The 16,864-nt window shown below is 39.0% G+C and overlaps 1 protein-coding gene across 3 annotated transcripts in view; it reads right to left on the bottom strand.

Annotated features, from left to right (window-relative positions):
• Nucleotides 1-16,864, bottom strand: part of CCNY (cyclin Y) — a 124,099-nt gene that overhangs the window by 38,234 nt on the left and 69,001 nt on the right. Inside the window, exons 2-4 of one of the 3 annotated variants that reach the window (XM_086466641.1) lie at nucleotides 10,633-10,707; nucleotides 4,798-4,832; nucleotides 1,695-1,718 (exon numbers count right to left, since the gene is read on the bottom strand). In XM_086466641.1, coding sequence (XP_086322767.1) covers nucleotides 1,695-1,718; nucleotides 4,798-4,832; nucleotides 10,633-10,707 — 134 coding nt within the window. The remainder of the gene's footprint in view (nucleotides 1-1,694; nucleotides 1,719-4,797; nucleotides 4,833-10,632; nucleotides 10,708-16,864) is intronic. The other 2 variants (XM_086466642.1, XM_086466644.1) reach the window with 2 other exon arrangements.

Genomic DNA, 16,864 nt, shown 5'->3' with positions numbered 1-16,864 from the left:
CTTGAGGCTAATAAGAGGTAAAATTCTTCATCCTAGATGATAGGAAAAGCAGCAAGGGGCTGAAAGATACCAGAAAAAAAAATATTTCAAACAGTAAGTTTAGGTCAGCCATTAAAGAAAACCGGTTCATTCTAACTTACTGGAAGCCTGAACAAGCATCTTAAACAGCATCTGTTAGGAACGGCATCAGCACAGGGAATCTGCTAGATGGCCTGTAAAGGCCCCCTCTAGACCTGTTTTTTGTGATCTTGCAATGAAGAAGGGCAAAGACCACATTAAGCAATCTCTAGGAGAGCTTCAAGAGACCTGAGAAGCCTCTAATCTATCTTCCAGTTTATCTTGTTCTTCTCTTTGAGTGAGGAATGTTAATTAAAATATCCTAAGGAATTTGGACAGCAATTACAAACCTTTACAATAGCCAGCCTCCGCAGCCCACTTAAAATGTGAAATGTTGTTTTTATGTTGTGCTTTGCGTCTTTCAGGGATTAAACTACTTTTCAGACTATGTTCCCATTTCAGCATGTATCTTATTTACTTTTATTATCATCACTAGCTGAAAGCATTTGATTACCTAGTAGTTTTACAATAGGGAGGCAGAACAGCCTCTTTATCCAATCTGACAAGAAAATTTGGGGGCTACAGAGGAGCAAATACCGGACATCATTTCAAGCGTGCAAAAAGGCTCACAGAAATTGCTTGTGCCCTATCACGTACAGCAGAGCACCCCCCTGTTCTCCACTAGTCCCCATCAGCAGGACTGCCACTGGGAAGAAGCTTCCCCTGATATGAATCACTACAGGGTCACTCACAGGAACATGAGTGACGCCCAGGAACTTTTCCCCAGGATGCTGAAAAAACTTTGGTCTATACAGATGTTAGTTTTTTTACTTGGAATGATAAAAACAGTGTTAGTTTGCTGGGATTTGAACATCCAGTTGCCAGGTAGCAGACAGTGGAAGTCATGTCCAGATCCCTAAACAAGATGATGCTGAAAGGAAGCTGTTGCTACAAGGCTGATGAAGGGTCTCCACAATAAAAAAAAAAAAATGCAGAAGAGGGATATTACTTCCCTTTATCTTCCTTCAGAAATATTCCAATATGCAAAAAATATTTCTTAGTTTTACTGGATATTACTCCTCAAACACAGATTCAACTAAGAGCTTATCTTGTCAAGAGAAGAAAGTACTCTGGCAAACAGCACATTTTCATCTTGTCTGAAAGGGAAAGTTTCTAGAAAAACTTGATGGAGAAAACTTTTCCCTCCCCTGCAAAAAATAATCACCCAGTACAAAGAACTACTGCAAACAATAATAAAAAAACCTCCCCCCCCTAACCATAAAACATGTCTTCCTGTTTGCTTTCCTTGTACAGGCAGAGATGCTGATGCAATCTCTCCTCTTGAAAAAGGAAACGCCTCTATCTCAGTCTGCATCTTTATCCCCCTCAGCAGCTTGACTAAGCAGATTAAAAGCAGAGACAAGTGCACACCGAAGCAGCATTAAAGCTGTAACAAAAACCAACCGCCAGTTCAACGGGAAAGGGAAGTAGAGTCTGCTGCAACTGCTTAGAAACTAAAATAGGTTGGAGGAAAGCAAGCACGCACACCAGGTACACTGTAGGTAGGTAACTTCTAGCACCTACAAGGATGCAAAGGATCCAGCACCATCCTCAGCCTGTTGTCAGTCTCCCTGGGCTCTGTTGGAAGACAGAGATGACAGCTTCTCCATAGCACCCTGTCACCCTCCACTTTCGTTCCTTCCCCCTTGCCTTCCTCACCCCAAAAAAAGAACAGCTGACGGCTTCTTCCATCACACCCACTGACAAGGTGAATCTGAAACGTGGCAACTGCCAGCCCTTGCCAAGGCACAGTCAATTGAAGCAGGAACCCAATATTTGTATTTGGGGATCAAAGGAAACTACTCAGCCAATTAAAATATTCTACAAACAAAAGCAAGCAAGAAAGGAAAAGAGCAACGGCGTGATCATACTGAGAAACCTGCATTTTAAATGAGGAAGACTCAATATTAAATCATTTTTTTTTCATAGGTAACATTTTGAAACTGTACTACTATTCTTATCTGTTACTACACAGAGCTAGACAAGCAGTTAAAAAAAGAAAAAGCACAACTTTTCCTGATACTTCTCTTGCTAGCCAGCTACCCTGATCACGTGGGAGACATTCAACTCTGCCTGAAAAATAACCAGTAAGATATTGCATAAAAGGATAAAAATACTTTGTTGCTCATCTTGGTTATTTATCACAAAAGAAGACTAAGTATAAAAGACTTAGAGAAGAAAAAAAAAAAAAAAAGACATTATGGAAAAACCACAAAAGTGAAGAGCGCTGCATTATGGTGATGAGCTCTTGCAAAAGGAAGACAAAACAATGCTCCAAAATTTAGGTCCTCTGACTTGTTTCCTCCAGAGCCTATGTGGGGACCCAGCACTTCACATCAGCAGGGAAACAGATGAGTAGCAATAGCTCTTGTTAGAAACGCACTTAGCACACACTGAAAAATGGTGGAAAAGAACTGATCAAACAATAGGGTATATCATAATTTCACTTATCATGTAAATACTATCCATCACTTGTCCCATAGAATTGTTAAATCTATTTCCTTGAACTTCTTCAAACCAGGCTGTCTAGGAAAATTGCAACGGTTCCCTGCAGTCTACAAACCTAAACACAGTTGCCAGTTAAAGGCCACAGCAACCACTTCAAAAAATGATGACCAGTTTCTGCGCCAGCTTTAGCAGGCTGAATATTCAGGAGGTGCTGAATGAATGCTCTCAGGTGTGCTGAAGTAACGACTTAAATCTCACAGGCCACATTTGAAAGTACAGCTTATCTATCAGTATTCGCTAAAAAACTCAACTGACTTGTAAGGACACAAACAGAGAAAGCCATGGTAAGGACTTCAGCTTCGTAAAGGTTATTTTTAGCTTTGTAATTCAGGAGTACTTTATAAGTACCAAGAAGTCAGACTTAAGGTAGCAGTAAACCAGACTTCTGAGGGAAGTTTACACTGCTGCAGCCTTAGCTAAGGCTTTGAATGATACTTGGAAAAAAAAAAATAAAAAAAAATTAGGAAGAGGTATAGTGCTTAGGGTATCAACTGCATAAGCTGCTACACTGAGCTCCCAACAACTCAACTCCTCAGTGGCATGATCACCCTTCCCTTTTCTGCAACAAGTCCAGCATTGCCTAAAGATATTTTATACCAGGGTTTGCAATACTGTGCTTCCAGCAGCACTGTAATAGTCATCTTTGTTCAATCCACCAGAGGAATCCACTCGCCATCTGCCTAATGCAGGACACACCTTTAACATGACATGAAATGATTCAGGATGTGTGAAAATTTCATCCATGGCACAAGGTGGACTGTCACAGAAACTCAGTTAATACTTTGCGGTGTCTAAATAATAATTTTTTTTTTGCTTTGAAACCTCCAAGTTTGAGGCTAAAAAGCACGCTAGAAATTACTGAGCACACATTATTAAGTTTACAGGAACTCAGTGCATTAGCTTTACAAGTAATTTTGTAACAATACAATTGCACTGCAAACCACCCTCACATGCACTGTAAGCAACGGAAATGTTTTACACAGAAATAGAAGGCAAGAAGCACCAAGAATATCTGCTAACCTGATGGGGCCAACTTTAAGGCTTTTATAAGCCTCACAGTACCTCAAACTTCTCAAAAATCTCAACTCTTGGGAAACTGAACATCTCAGCTTGCTTTTGAAGCCAGGCAGTAGTTTCAGAAACAGCACAAACCAGTTCTGCCAACAAATGAAGCAGTCCTCCCTTCTCACCCCACTCGGCAGCTCATTCCTGCCTCTGTGCCTCCCCCCTTTCTGCGGGTGCAAGCCCTGAAGGGAATCACAATTAGGAGCAGATCCATTTTAGCTTTCAGCCATGCTGAATCTACATCCATTCATGCCCGAATCCCGTTTACCTGCAGCTGCGCAAATGTTTGCTCCAGGACCAAGGGGTACAGAGGCTAAAAACCACATGTTTCTTTCAGCAGCTGTTAAAAATGATTCATGAAATGATGGCCTGTATTTGCAGACAGAGGAAGGTTTGAGAACTTCTCCCCAGTTCACCCTAAAGGCAAATACTGTTTGGGAGACAATTAGTGCTTTCCCTCCTCAATTTTACTCAGGTGTGACTCCAGATATTTCAGCACAAGGCTTAATATACTGGTTGCAGGTGCTTCAGTAGTACAAACAATACTAACTGGGGCAAAGAGCCTTGTCCTGTACCCAAAGCAGGCACAGGGGATTTGCTCTCAGCTTCACTGAAAATTTGATTCAAACAAAAGATAACTGAACTGAAAAATGCCCAGGGTACACAAGTGTATCAAAACCCCATCTTCATACTCAGCATGTACCACATGTCAATCCACATTTACATTGCATCAACACTGGTCAGGCACTTCAGAACTTCTGTGTAAATATCAAACGCTGCAGCTCTCTGCCAAGGCAAACTTGCATACAAATGTAATTTAAAGTTTTAAGAGTTTTTGTAATAATTTTAAAAATCATACAAACGTGTGCAGCTCTTTGTCCCAGGTACCAAATTATCTACGTACACTGGTTGTGAGTGTGATACTGTCTTCAAACCGACAGATCTGTTCTGCTAACTCAATAGCCAAGACCTATACTTCTGGATCCTGATGCAGGACAGACATGTGAAGCATCAGCACCCTCTCACCAAAATGGAAATCATGTAACTCATTTACTGTATAATATAGACAACAAGGAGAAAGCTGCATAGCGAGGCATTGTCACTTACGTGGTTTATATAGAGACTCTTGCGTTTTTCTCTCACTGCAAAAACACAAAATATGATAGAAATATTACATGACTATTTTTCCCGATTAAACTTCTTACATACCATTTATAATAAAAAGAACAGGAGGCTGTCTATGTGCAACATTATAATTGCTTTTGCACTAACCAAGTATATTTATATATCAAACACAAAAGGAACATATATCCGTATGCATAAAGGCATTTATGCTCACTAGTGTGGTGATGGAGTAAAATTCTCATCCATTTGGGTACTTCACCAGGCGTTGGTCCGCATGGGAAAGTTAATATGCAGTAAGCTACAGCCCAAGTTAGCAATGGATTAGCCATCCTTCACCAGTTCTCTGCATGGATACTCCTGAGCCACCAGTGCCTTCATGCAAGGTACCTTCCTGAAAAGTGACCTACACTACACCTTGCAGGTATGAAAGCACCTAAATAGCCACACCACGGAGTTAGCAAATTCTCATCATAGCTTACTGTGCACTAACTCCCACAGAGGAGCCTTGAAACTATATGCATTACACCACTGCCTTCTATAATGATCAGGTGCAAGCCTGAAACTATTACTCATGTCAGATATAACAATGTAAATATATTACTTCGGTGAGTATGAACCAGTCACCACAAGCAAGGGTTGCATGTCAAAGCCACAATTAGTCAAAATACTCAGAAAGTAAACAGCAACAACAAGGGAGATAGATGTATAGAGTCTTAATTGTCAGGGAAATGCCTATTACAGCTGATTGAGTATACGCTATTTAATTTTTTTAAAGCACTTTCCCAATTAACTCACCCCAGAGAGAGCCTGTGGAGCTCTGTTCCAGTGAAAATTTAGGATACAAGTCTGGAGGCAACTAACACATAAATCAAACTGCAGGATTAAAATAATAATGATTTCATGCTGTAGGTGATTAAATGCACTTCGGTGCACCATGATTTGAAAGCTATGCAACCCAATGCACTTCGCAAAATAAGAGCGTTTATAATGGTGGGATAGCCTGTCCATTCCCTGTTGGATGAGAAGCCATTTTTTGTGATTTTTTTTATAAGCAAGCAATCTCACAGAAACAAGGCTGTATGTGTGAATACTGTGAAGTAATTGTGTTTAATGCAGACATAAAATGAAAAGAAAATAAGAAAAAACTTTTAAAAATCCTTACATAATTTTCCTCCCAGGGAGCAGAAAGGAGAATCACACATGACAGATGTTAGCTATGTCACTTAGTACATGCTCAGATCCACAATTACGGACATTGTATAAGAAACAGAATTAAACAGGAACAGCAGGAAATTTCTGATCGTCTAGTATATAGTTAAGCTGATCGAAGTCTTGCTAAAACACTGCACTACACTTAAGTTCTACACACTGCATTTATCACCAACAAGGGACATAAGTAACCTAAACAGAAACAACAAAATGATGGTAGATGCTCACTTCTAAGAACAGCCAAAGTACTTCTAGTGTTGCGTATTGCAATGTACAGGCAGTAAACAATTCTGGTAAGCTGCATGTAAACCTAATAGAATACATAACTGAAAATTAACACCTATTAACTGCAAAATTTTGAACACAGTTAAGTATTGGAACAGGTTTTTTAATCACAAACAATTATACCACACACAAAATCCTATAAAGTCAGCCTGCACATACACTCCAAATCTCATCTTAACCACCTTTTTTCCACTACCTCAGTTTTTCTCTTCTGTATTTTCCCCTGTATTTGTTATTCAATTCCCCATGAAAGTACAATCATTTATTTACCAAAGCAAGAATATCAGTCACAGCTCATTCCCATTTGCTATTTCCAATCTCCAGAAGGTATTAACGTATTTATACGCACCCCTCACTTCTCCCTGCTCAAGCGCTGCTTGTGCTGCACATTCTTCTAAGCACCTTGCTGACCTCCTTTCCCCTATTTTCCCCACAGAACAGAAATTCAGTTAGCCTGGATTCTCTGGTGAGGGGCTTACAAGGCTGTGCTTTTGTGCTTCCGGCCCTCTCTGCCACAGCGAAGGACCAACTCTTTCCAGAACATATGCCAACAGGGAATCGGGCATAGCAGAAACCCATTCTGTCACAACCACTCTCTCTTGTGATCACAACCTTCCCTTGAAACAAGGGAAAGACAATTGCCACACAAGGCAAAAGGATACTTCTGCCAAGCTAAAATGACTGTAAAGAGGCAATTCCATCACTTGGCTTCAGTCAGTTTAAAGATGCTTTGCACTGTTCATACAGCACAGTATGGTCTTCATCAGATCAGACTGTAGTGTTATAATTAATATTTATTTTGCAGCATAAACTCCTAACTACAACTTCAGGCTTTTGGCTTTCAAGTATGAGGTTTTGACAAAATGAAGCTGAACACATTTAAAGTCAGTTTAAACAATCAAACTTCTAGTTTCTAACATGTTAAAACTTGAAAGTTGGAATGGAACTTTTCAAGTGGAGACTGAGATCCTGCCAAATTGTCATAGTTTTCATTTCAAGGTCAATGACCTGTTCCTTTTTCTGTAGGCACTTTCAACTGTTATTGTTGAACTTTGGCAATAGTAGGAAAATATATTATCATGAAATAAAAGTGAGGAAACACGCACACACATATGTGTGTCTGGGTATCCACATGTACGTATGCATTTTTCATTGAGCTATAATAGAAACTTTGCCCAATTTCTATAGACTTTCTTAATGCCACCCATCTCAGGATCGAAGACAAATATCCTTGAGGATTACATGAATAAAAACATCTCATGTTTTGGGAGTTTGTAAATAATTTCTTTTTGTTTTATCCAAGACAGGAGACTGTTCTAGTTAACATTAAAGAGTAAGTACAGCTTACTTTACTTCTATCCACTATATAAATAAAATTTCAAAATCCTCTTTGTCTGAAGCCCATTGTTGCACTGATACTGCAAAATTTAGCCAGTACATTGAATGTGTAAAGCCTAATATAAGTTAGGAGAGGTGGACAGCTGTAACCTACTTACATGAAAGAACATTACCAACACCCTGAAGTAGCAACATTTGTGCTCTTGCTATTATAAGGAAAGGAAGTTACATTATTGGAGAGCTAAGGTTTGGAAATCCTAGCTTAACCACAACCACACATTAAATAGTGCATAGCTTTTCAGTCACCTAGACCATTCTGCTTACAGGACAAACTCAGCAACCAAGGGAGAACTTGCATAAAGCATCCATAGAAATTATAGACATACAACTTGATATTCTTTATTAGCTCCCTAAACAGGAAGAATTACTCATGTAAGATTCAGCACCTAGAAAATTCCCACAAAGAGTTGGAAACATTTAGAAAAGCTACTTCAGTTAGGAATCAAACTAATATTTATTGTGTCTTCAAGTTTTCTGCAGATTCATTGAACTTTCAGGTAATTAAGGATGCATTCAGACTACTGACTAAGCGGGACAGGACAGATTTAGATGCTCAGCATGACATCCAAGCTTCACAGAACAATGGGAAATTCAGACCATGTAATATCCAGAGATGCCACATCCTGTCTCATTATATTCAGGATAGTCAGCTTGTTGCTCTTCACTCACACTTTAATCACAAGCAGCTCTAGCATCGCTCCTGTGCCAGGACAGTACTGCAAGATTACTAGTGAGGCTGAAGAGTACAGGGTTATGAGAAATTCAAACATGGAGCTGCCTGAAGGTAACGTTGCCAAGTCACTCTAGCATGTAGTGATGGACTTGGCCATTTCCCACTGTACAAACATGCGATGTACACTCAAGAGTCACATCCAGATGCTGGATGAAACCTTGAGTCCTGATGCCCCTCAACTCTCCAATATGTGCATTTAAATGTCTGCAGGTAATAATTTCACTTACAGTCAACAGGAAGGTTTGCCAGCCCAATACTATACCAGTAATGGAAAGGGATAGTTACATGCCCAAGTTAGGTGTTTTCAACATTGCCAGCTCAGTTCTCCCCTTCTGCATTGTCTTAAGAAGTCTTGGGGGTCCCCTGGACTCCAGAGCAGGCTGTAAGAATACAAGCCTACGCACCCTAAAAACACCTTCTATTTTCCCCTTAACAAGCATTTTATTGCATTTTGGTGTTAGGCAACATCCTTGAAGAGTGTGGTAACTCCTTCAGCTCATGTGGTTCCACAACGGGCCCAAAGTACAGCCAAACAAAATGCTTACCGCTATGAGTTGTCTCACCAGAACGGGATGGTTCTTGGCAATACATCAGTACATAAATGTTTGCAGAACCTTTTTTCTTTTGTACAAGCAGAATAGCCTTTGGAATTTTTTCCACCATGATCAAGGATAGCTGAACAGATCTTATGCACTTGTTGATAATGTTTCTATATTGTTTCACTGAATTCATTGTTCTCACTCAAAAATATGTTCTTCATATTACTTAAACTAGAGCAAAGTTTCATAGGCCAATTCCAGCATGGGTGTAAACTCTCATTTTAAAAAATGCTTACAGTTAACTCCATATTGCAATAAATTAACCACTATTACTACAAGTAAGTATAATCATCAGGTCTGGTCAAAATTTTAGTTGTTGGACTTGGGATTTTTTTTTTTGTTCCTTTCTTTCAATAAGCTGTAACAAGAAACAGGTAGCATTCATATGGGATTATACAGTCTCAAAACACTATAAAAACACTATAAAATAAGACATCAATCTTCATAATACAGTGTACTATGGAAATATTATCACATTCATTTCACAGACTACCAAACCAGATTAGAACGGTAAATCACACCCAAAACCACATAATAAGGCATTGACAGAACCAGGGCTGAATTCAAAAGGACAAGCTGAAGGGCAAGAGGTACTCGCCACTCTTCAATCAGGGCCTAAATGTATATCCTCTTTAAATGTATATCCTCTTTGTTCTACTCATGCTCAAAAATCAGCAAAAAATTTACAGTAAGCAAAAACTACGTTACTTTTAAGTGATTTGTTTGACACTGCAATTTACTATGTAAATCGAAAACAGCATTTATAGGCAGGAGAAAGAAGGACAAAGAATTCATACTGAACAGTTAGAATTACAATGTAGAAACTGCTTTGAAAGCGTTGGTAGAAAATAATGTGTTTTGCATTGATTATTCATCGACATTGAAAACAACATGTCATACATGTCCAACAGGGAATGAAAGAGCCAGAATAAATGGCTTCTATTCTACCAACTCTATCAAGAGGATTGCTTAACAGATGTAATTCCAGAGGGATCATTTTGTGTATGAATAAAAAAATACTCCAGACAAATATATGATTCTATCAAACCCATGATGAGAGAAGAAAAAGAAAACATTTGGGTGGGATGGGGGTTGATTTGCAATTAAAATCTAGCACAAAGCTCATTTACAGTATTGGCTATATTTGGAGAAAACTCTGGACTGTCTTCTTAGCTAATATTAACTGGCATTTTCTCAAGAAAATACTCCCCACACATTTCCCAGAAGCTTGGCCTAATATTCAGAGTTTAAAAAAAAAAAACCAACCCACAGGTACATAGAAAATTTTGGATTTAAGGAAAATATTTTTATAATATAATTATATCAAGCTTTATCCATATTTGTAGTTCTGATACACTGACTACTTAGAGCTTACAATTTCAGGACACGACAGGACTCAAACCTGTACCTTCTACTACGGGTCTGACAAAATAATTAACTAAAGGTGTGACTTCTTTCAACTCTAACACGATGCCTATAAAAGCCTCTTCTTTTGGGAGTGGAATTACACATTAAAAGACTATTACATGCATTCTAACAAAGGGTTTAGAGATAACTGCAATAGCAAATACTGTAATAAATTCAGTAACCTACCATCTGTTTGTGATTTACTGAGAAATATCGTACTGGCCCGTGGATGATCTGATGGATTGAATTCCATGTTCAAATCTGGAAAGAAAGAAAGAAAAGCACAAAAACATTTACGATTATTCAATGCTATACACAGATTTTCTCATTCTTTTTAATAAAACCAAGTTTACATATTTAAGCAGCTATTGTAAACAAAATCCATCTTGAGGTCCAGTTTTTTATCCTTCTTCACACAAGTGGCTCTTTTTGGCATGCAAATCATTTGCATCAACACAGCTTTGGGATTAGACTCCAGTTCTAAGGGCTGCTTTTGGATTAAAACAGATAAAGCATCTTGAGAAGTCTGTACACAAGAAGTCAGGAATTATCCATTTACCATCAGTTTCTTCCCACCATGCCCCAAAGCCATTGCTAAGCACAGGAACACAACTTGTTCTATGTAATTGTAGAAGAATTAAGTATTATAAAACAAATACGTAACCCTCTGTAGATAGATGAGTTTCCAGGATTAGATGGGATTAAAATCAGTAGTTATTGCAGCTGAATGTAAACAGAGTGTTTTAAATGGTCAAGATTATGAAAACTTGGAACTTTCCTGATACTTCACAGATGAACACATTCCTTGCTGTGACAACTTCCATAAAAACCCCAAAAAAATGAAACCAAATGAGTCCTAAAAAACACCTACCATGTTAAAGATTTGAATTTATCATAGCCTATACAAACTTCAATGAATATTATTTTCCCCTGTAAAGGTTAAAATCCATTGAATTTACTTGTTCTCAAATTCCACTACACTACCAATTTGTCAAAACTCTTATATGCCTGCATCCACTTGAAAGTACGCTAATAAAAATAGCACATCATTTTTTTTTCTCTCCCAGTGTGCCTGTCTCAACCTTAACTCTCTTATAGTCTCTTGATCTCTATAGATATACATTCTCTTGCACTTGATGGAGGCATTTATGTAAGACTAAATATGAGCACTGATACGTTTATCTTCTGTGATTATCCCAGACTTTCTAAATTTCTCTCACTCCCCCTTCATACCCCTGTGAAAGCTCAGCACAATTGGAAATTAAGCCCCATGTCTTACGAAAACAAAACAAAGTCTTCTTGCCCAGGGGTCAAGTTCTCCTCTCTACAGCTTTCCCTATTCCTTCACCATCTATCACCATACTTTCTTCTTTTCCCTTTTATTTACTAATTTACTAGAGCTTCCACTTGCCTGCTTTTTTCTCCTGACCACATGCTCTATACAACTGTAGTTTCTATTTGTATTTTCTCCCCTCTATGCTCTCTTGGTTTCCTTTCCATCTCCCTGCATTCTGCAGCCCAAGAGATGAGCAAACTGACATGCTGCTGCTACCTGGACATAACTTCTAGAATAAACAAAGATGATTATTAAGGGGGTGGAATATCTCCCTTATGATGAAAGGCTGAGGGAGCTGGGTCTCTTTAGCTTGGAGAAGAGGTGACTGAGGGGTGACCTCATTAATGTTTATAAATACGTAAAGGGTGAGTGTCAGGAGGATGGAGCCGGGCTCTTCTAGGTGATGTCCAATGACAGGACAAGGGGCAACGGGTGCAAGCTGGAGCACAGGAGGTTCCACATTAACATCAGGAAAAACTTTTTCACTGTGAGGGTGTCAGAGCCCTGGAACAGGCTGCCCAGAGAGGTTGTGGAGTCTCCTTCTCTGGAGACATTCAAAACCCGCCTGGACGCGTTCCTGTGTGATCTACTCTAGGTGGTCCTGCCCTGGCAGGGGGGTTGGACTAGATTATCTTTCAAGGTCCCTTCCAACCCCTAATATTCTGTGATTCTTTCTTATGAGGAAGAACCTAGAAACACAGAAGAGCAATTCTGCAGTTGGAAAGGGGGCTTATTGTTATTACCATCAAAGCCACAATTAAAAAAAAAAAAAAAAAAAAAGGAATTTCAAGGGAAACTCATTTTGATTCTCCCAGAAACTATGCTTTGCAGCCAGGTTTGGAGAAGATTCTAGGAATGTCATCTTACTACTAGGAGTTCTGACTCAAAAGGACTGTGAATTAGGAAGACTGTTTTCCTGTTACTTCCTGCATCTTATTCAGACATAGAGAAGCAGAAGAAAAAAAAAATCATCCATCGAGATAGATAGTGCTGGTAAAGATTGTTTTCCATTTCAGGATATTTTTTCCATTAAGCTGAATTCAAGATGCAATTTGTTCAGTAATGGGAAAATACATTGTCTTTTATTATCCTCTTAATCTTTTATCAAACAGCACAATACATCACCATAAACAAAAAATGCCTTTTTTATTTTAAACCACTACAGACAATTTTTCTACAAATCTTTTAAAGTACAGAATGCAAATTCAGTCAACAAAATAGGACCAGCAACATGAAACTGAACTCAACTTACAAAACGCTGTCCCTAAACAGACAAGCATGCCTTTCCTTCAAGCCTAGAAAATTATCTGCTTGTGAAGTAATAACAATCTGGTACAGGCGTACAGTCTGCTTGCAGGGCTGAAAAGAAGGGAAAACCAATGGCCACATCTTGCCATCAAGTTGAAACTATTTAAGATTCCTGTGTTATAAAAGGCTATTATGCAGAAGCAGTAAACTGGAGAAGTTAAAGTCTTTCTGAAAAAAAAGCATGAACTACCAAAAAAAAGCACTGGCTCCCAGATAGTTATTCTTCTGACAGGAGCTGAAAGAAGGACAGCAAAATCCAGTCTCAGCAGCTGCAGAGGCCAGACCAGGGATTTTGAACCATCTTGGGAGATGCAGCTGCCCACTGCCAGGCAGTGGCTGTGGTTCCTTCCCGCCACTGAACCCCACAAAGCACCATGTGTGTTCTCTCCACATCCCTTCTCTCGCATCCTCCCCCAACAACAGCAGCCAAACATATCCACCTGTCTTTCTCAAACTGCCTGCACAAAAATCAGAGGAGAACATGGGTACAGGGAGCAGCAAAGCCTGCCAGGGCAGGTTGCCCTGCACAAGGTGGCCAGAAGACAACAACTGCTGCAGAGAGAGGCTGGCTCCCCACCTCCCTTTGAGGTACAACATACGTCTTGTGGGCTTGCAGGCAGAAGAAAGTGCTGTTTGGTGTGTACCTGCAAGTCGATCACTCCCAGCTCCTCCAGAGAAAAGTATCAGGCAAATCGGAGCATCCCACAGGCCACCTGTGGAACCACATCACTCAGGCCACCACCACTGCATACAGGAGCATTAGAATGGATGAAGCTTCATAATGTGCAAGTAAGATTTCAGTCTCCATTGATCTTAGATGTCTTAATTTATTGTACAACTTGAAAACAAATGCCTTTATTAATATAGAACCAAATTCTTACAAATCTGTCACTAGAAACCATGTTACAGAAGAAAGAGATCAAATGATATACAAATATCTGAAGCTAGTAACTCATTACCAAAGGGCATTATCCATCAAAATGTTACCTCCATCATAAAGAAAATAATATATTCACAGTGCTTTAGTGTTACCAGTAGTTCTTTCTAGCATTTGAAAAGCATCATGAAGCCAGCCATAATATGAAAGGTTTACCCATTTTATAATGGAACAGTCAAAGATAAAGAGAGATATAAAGTCACACAAGCAATACTCTACTATTCCAAAGAGAGGAAAATGAGAGCCAGAATTTCAATTACTGAAATCTGCATATAAAATTTTTCCATTGCTAACAGTCTGCTCTGTGCCTTATCATAGTCCTACAAAGGAAAGATATAAAGTGGGTATTTCTTCCAACAGTTACCCTGCACTCCACACTCAGCTTTTAAGAAGAAGTCACTATCTTATACACAGTCTAAAGCAAGAATCTTTCACTGTATACGTTCTTTCTAGTTAAACAGATATGGAATATTTTCCTACAAAGATGACATTTTCTTTTTTTTTTCAGTACTAAAGGACTGTTAAGTTACGCAAAATAAAACTCCCATCCTGTAAACACCTAAACAGTGTGATACTCCATGAATATTTCAGGGTTTTGTCTTCTCAGGATTAGGAACCAAAAGGTGTTTGTCTATAAATACATGTATACATATACATGCATATATCTATATAGATACATATTTAAATCAACATAATTTTTGGTTAGCCAACGCAAAGTCAGCCTCAGGTGCACTTCAGCTAAGAGATCATGTGTCTAACAGTTCACACAATTTTGGATGATTTGGACAAGACCAGAGTTACAACTGCACGTAAATATACTTAAGACTGCACTCCCTTAGTAGCATGCCAAAATAACAGTTAGTGTAATGCGCATTCTGATTTATTATGTCAAAATAAATACACTCTCTCACAAAGAAAAAAAAAGCAAGCAGAATTTGCATGCAACAATTTGGTACATAACTGTACTAAAGTTTAAGACTAAAGTTTAAGACAACCAGCAGAATGAGATTCACCCTGTACGTTGTGAGAAACTTAGTTCCTAAAGCCACAGTAGCTGCATTCCAATATAGCCATAAAAAGCAGCGAACTGTAAAACAGTTCAGTTTCAGACTTGGGCTAAAGCCCAAGTAAGATTTTAAATCTCAAAACAAGATCTTAAAAAGCATTACTGAGAATGAAAATACTGGATACAGCCTCAGTTTGCACTTTTTAAAAGGAAAAGAATAAAGTTCAGATGTGTATAGAAGAGAGTACAAGAATGACAAGGACTGCAGAAAATGTCTTCAGATGAGAGTCTGAGTTCAAACCGTTTAGCTGATGAAAAAGGGAAACCAGGGAGATGTCTGTAGTTGACATGTATCTTCACAGAGGGAGAAGGATAAGTACGAAAAGCTCTCTGTAACGTAGCACACAACATAATGAAGACAGTGGAAAATGTAAGCAGGAAGATCTTGATTATGAACTTGGAAAAAAATAAGGGAGGATAATTAGGCACTGAAGCTCCACACTCAAGGAGCATGCACTCAACTTATTTTGATGTTTTCCCTTTCTAGAAGATTGCTTCAGCCAAACATCTTCAGGCTTTAGTCCAGCATGAGTATTTAGGCTCAATTTAAGAATAACTACATGCAAGTTACTGGCTTATGATTCATATGCAGGTCAGATCAGATGATCCCAGGGGCCTCTAGCCTAAGCTCTATAAAATCTTCAGAAATAGCAACATTTAAATTATTAAGCACAAAACCTCAGCAAATCCCAGTGGCCCATCTGTAAACTTTCCAAAACTGCACCAAACTCTGCTTCAATTCTTCAGAAATGTTTTTAGACTTGTGGTCAGAATTCATCATGCAAGATAAAACCAGAAAAGGATGAGACTACATCTTTCATGGTAAAATTTTAACAAAAAAAATTCCCAAAAACTGTTTCCTGAACTCATGAGTCTATTGAGATAGAAACAGGTACTACAAGAGGACGAAGTATGGGTGCCATAGCAACTAACTTCTGAGCCACACGCATCAAAGCTTCTGCCACAAACAGGAAAAACCAACACAGTCGCTGCTTTTTTAACAGTGCACGTGGGCTCCAGCACAGGGAGCAGGTCTGAAAATGTGTTTATTCTATCAGAAAAATAAGATGTTATTTCCTTCCTTTTGAACAATGAAAGTCAGTTAAGTTTGCACTGCCAAAGCTCTGATGCTGATTCAATAACAGACTGAAGTCTAAACTGAGTAAAACACTTAGACTTAAACAGCTCTGAAATAATCTGGTGAAATTACTTTCCTTCCTTCCTGTCATCCCTGGGACAACAGGCTATCACTGCCACTGCACAATCACCACTATCATTAATGAAAGAGGTAGTGTCACATACTAGATTAATGACTTATCATATGCTTAAAAGTTAAATTAATCCATGTTTCTTCATCTCAGAAGACTGGGTTTTTTTCATTATTTAAAGGGACTTCAGGTAAGAAAAGAACAGACCCATCCAGGGCATGCCACAGAGGAAACCACAGCTGACTGGGCACTACACAAATTACTTGACGTCTTTGCCATCTTTTCTCCACCCACAACCTGACATTACAGAGCAACTGCCTGGTATGGTCTGGTCGGTGGAAAAGAACAAAAACACCATGAAGGCGCTTATCAAGAAAGAAAAAGAATGCAAGCAGTGAGCAATGTTTAAGCCCTACACGTTTCCAGGAAGCATGTCGAAAGGGAAGAGAAAACAATTGCCAGGGGAGCAAAGGGAGAGGGAAGCACAGGTGACTTGAGGAAAGGGAAAGGCTTTCACAGAGATGTCAAGGGCAGGGCTGTCAGTGTGCCCTGATGCAGATGAG

This window comes from Leptosomus discolor, chromosome 6 (assembly GCF_034619465.1).
Source record: "Leptosomus discolor isolate bLepDis1 chromosome 6, bLepDis1.hap2, whole genome shotgun sequence".
Classification (NCBI taxonomy): Eukaryota; Metazoa; Chordata; class Aves; order Leptosomiformes; family Leptosomidae; genus Leptosomus; species Leptosomus discolor.
Note: the sequence above shows the minus strand (reverse complement) of the source record. Positions and strands in the feature narration are given on the sequence as shown.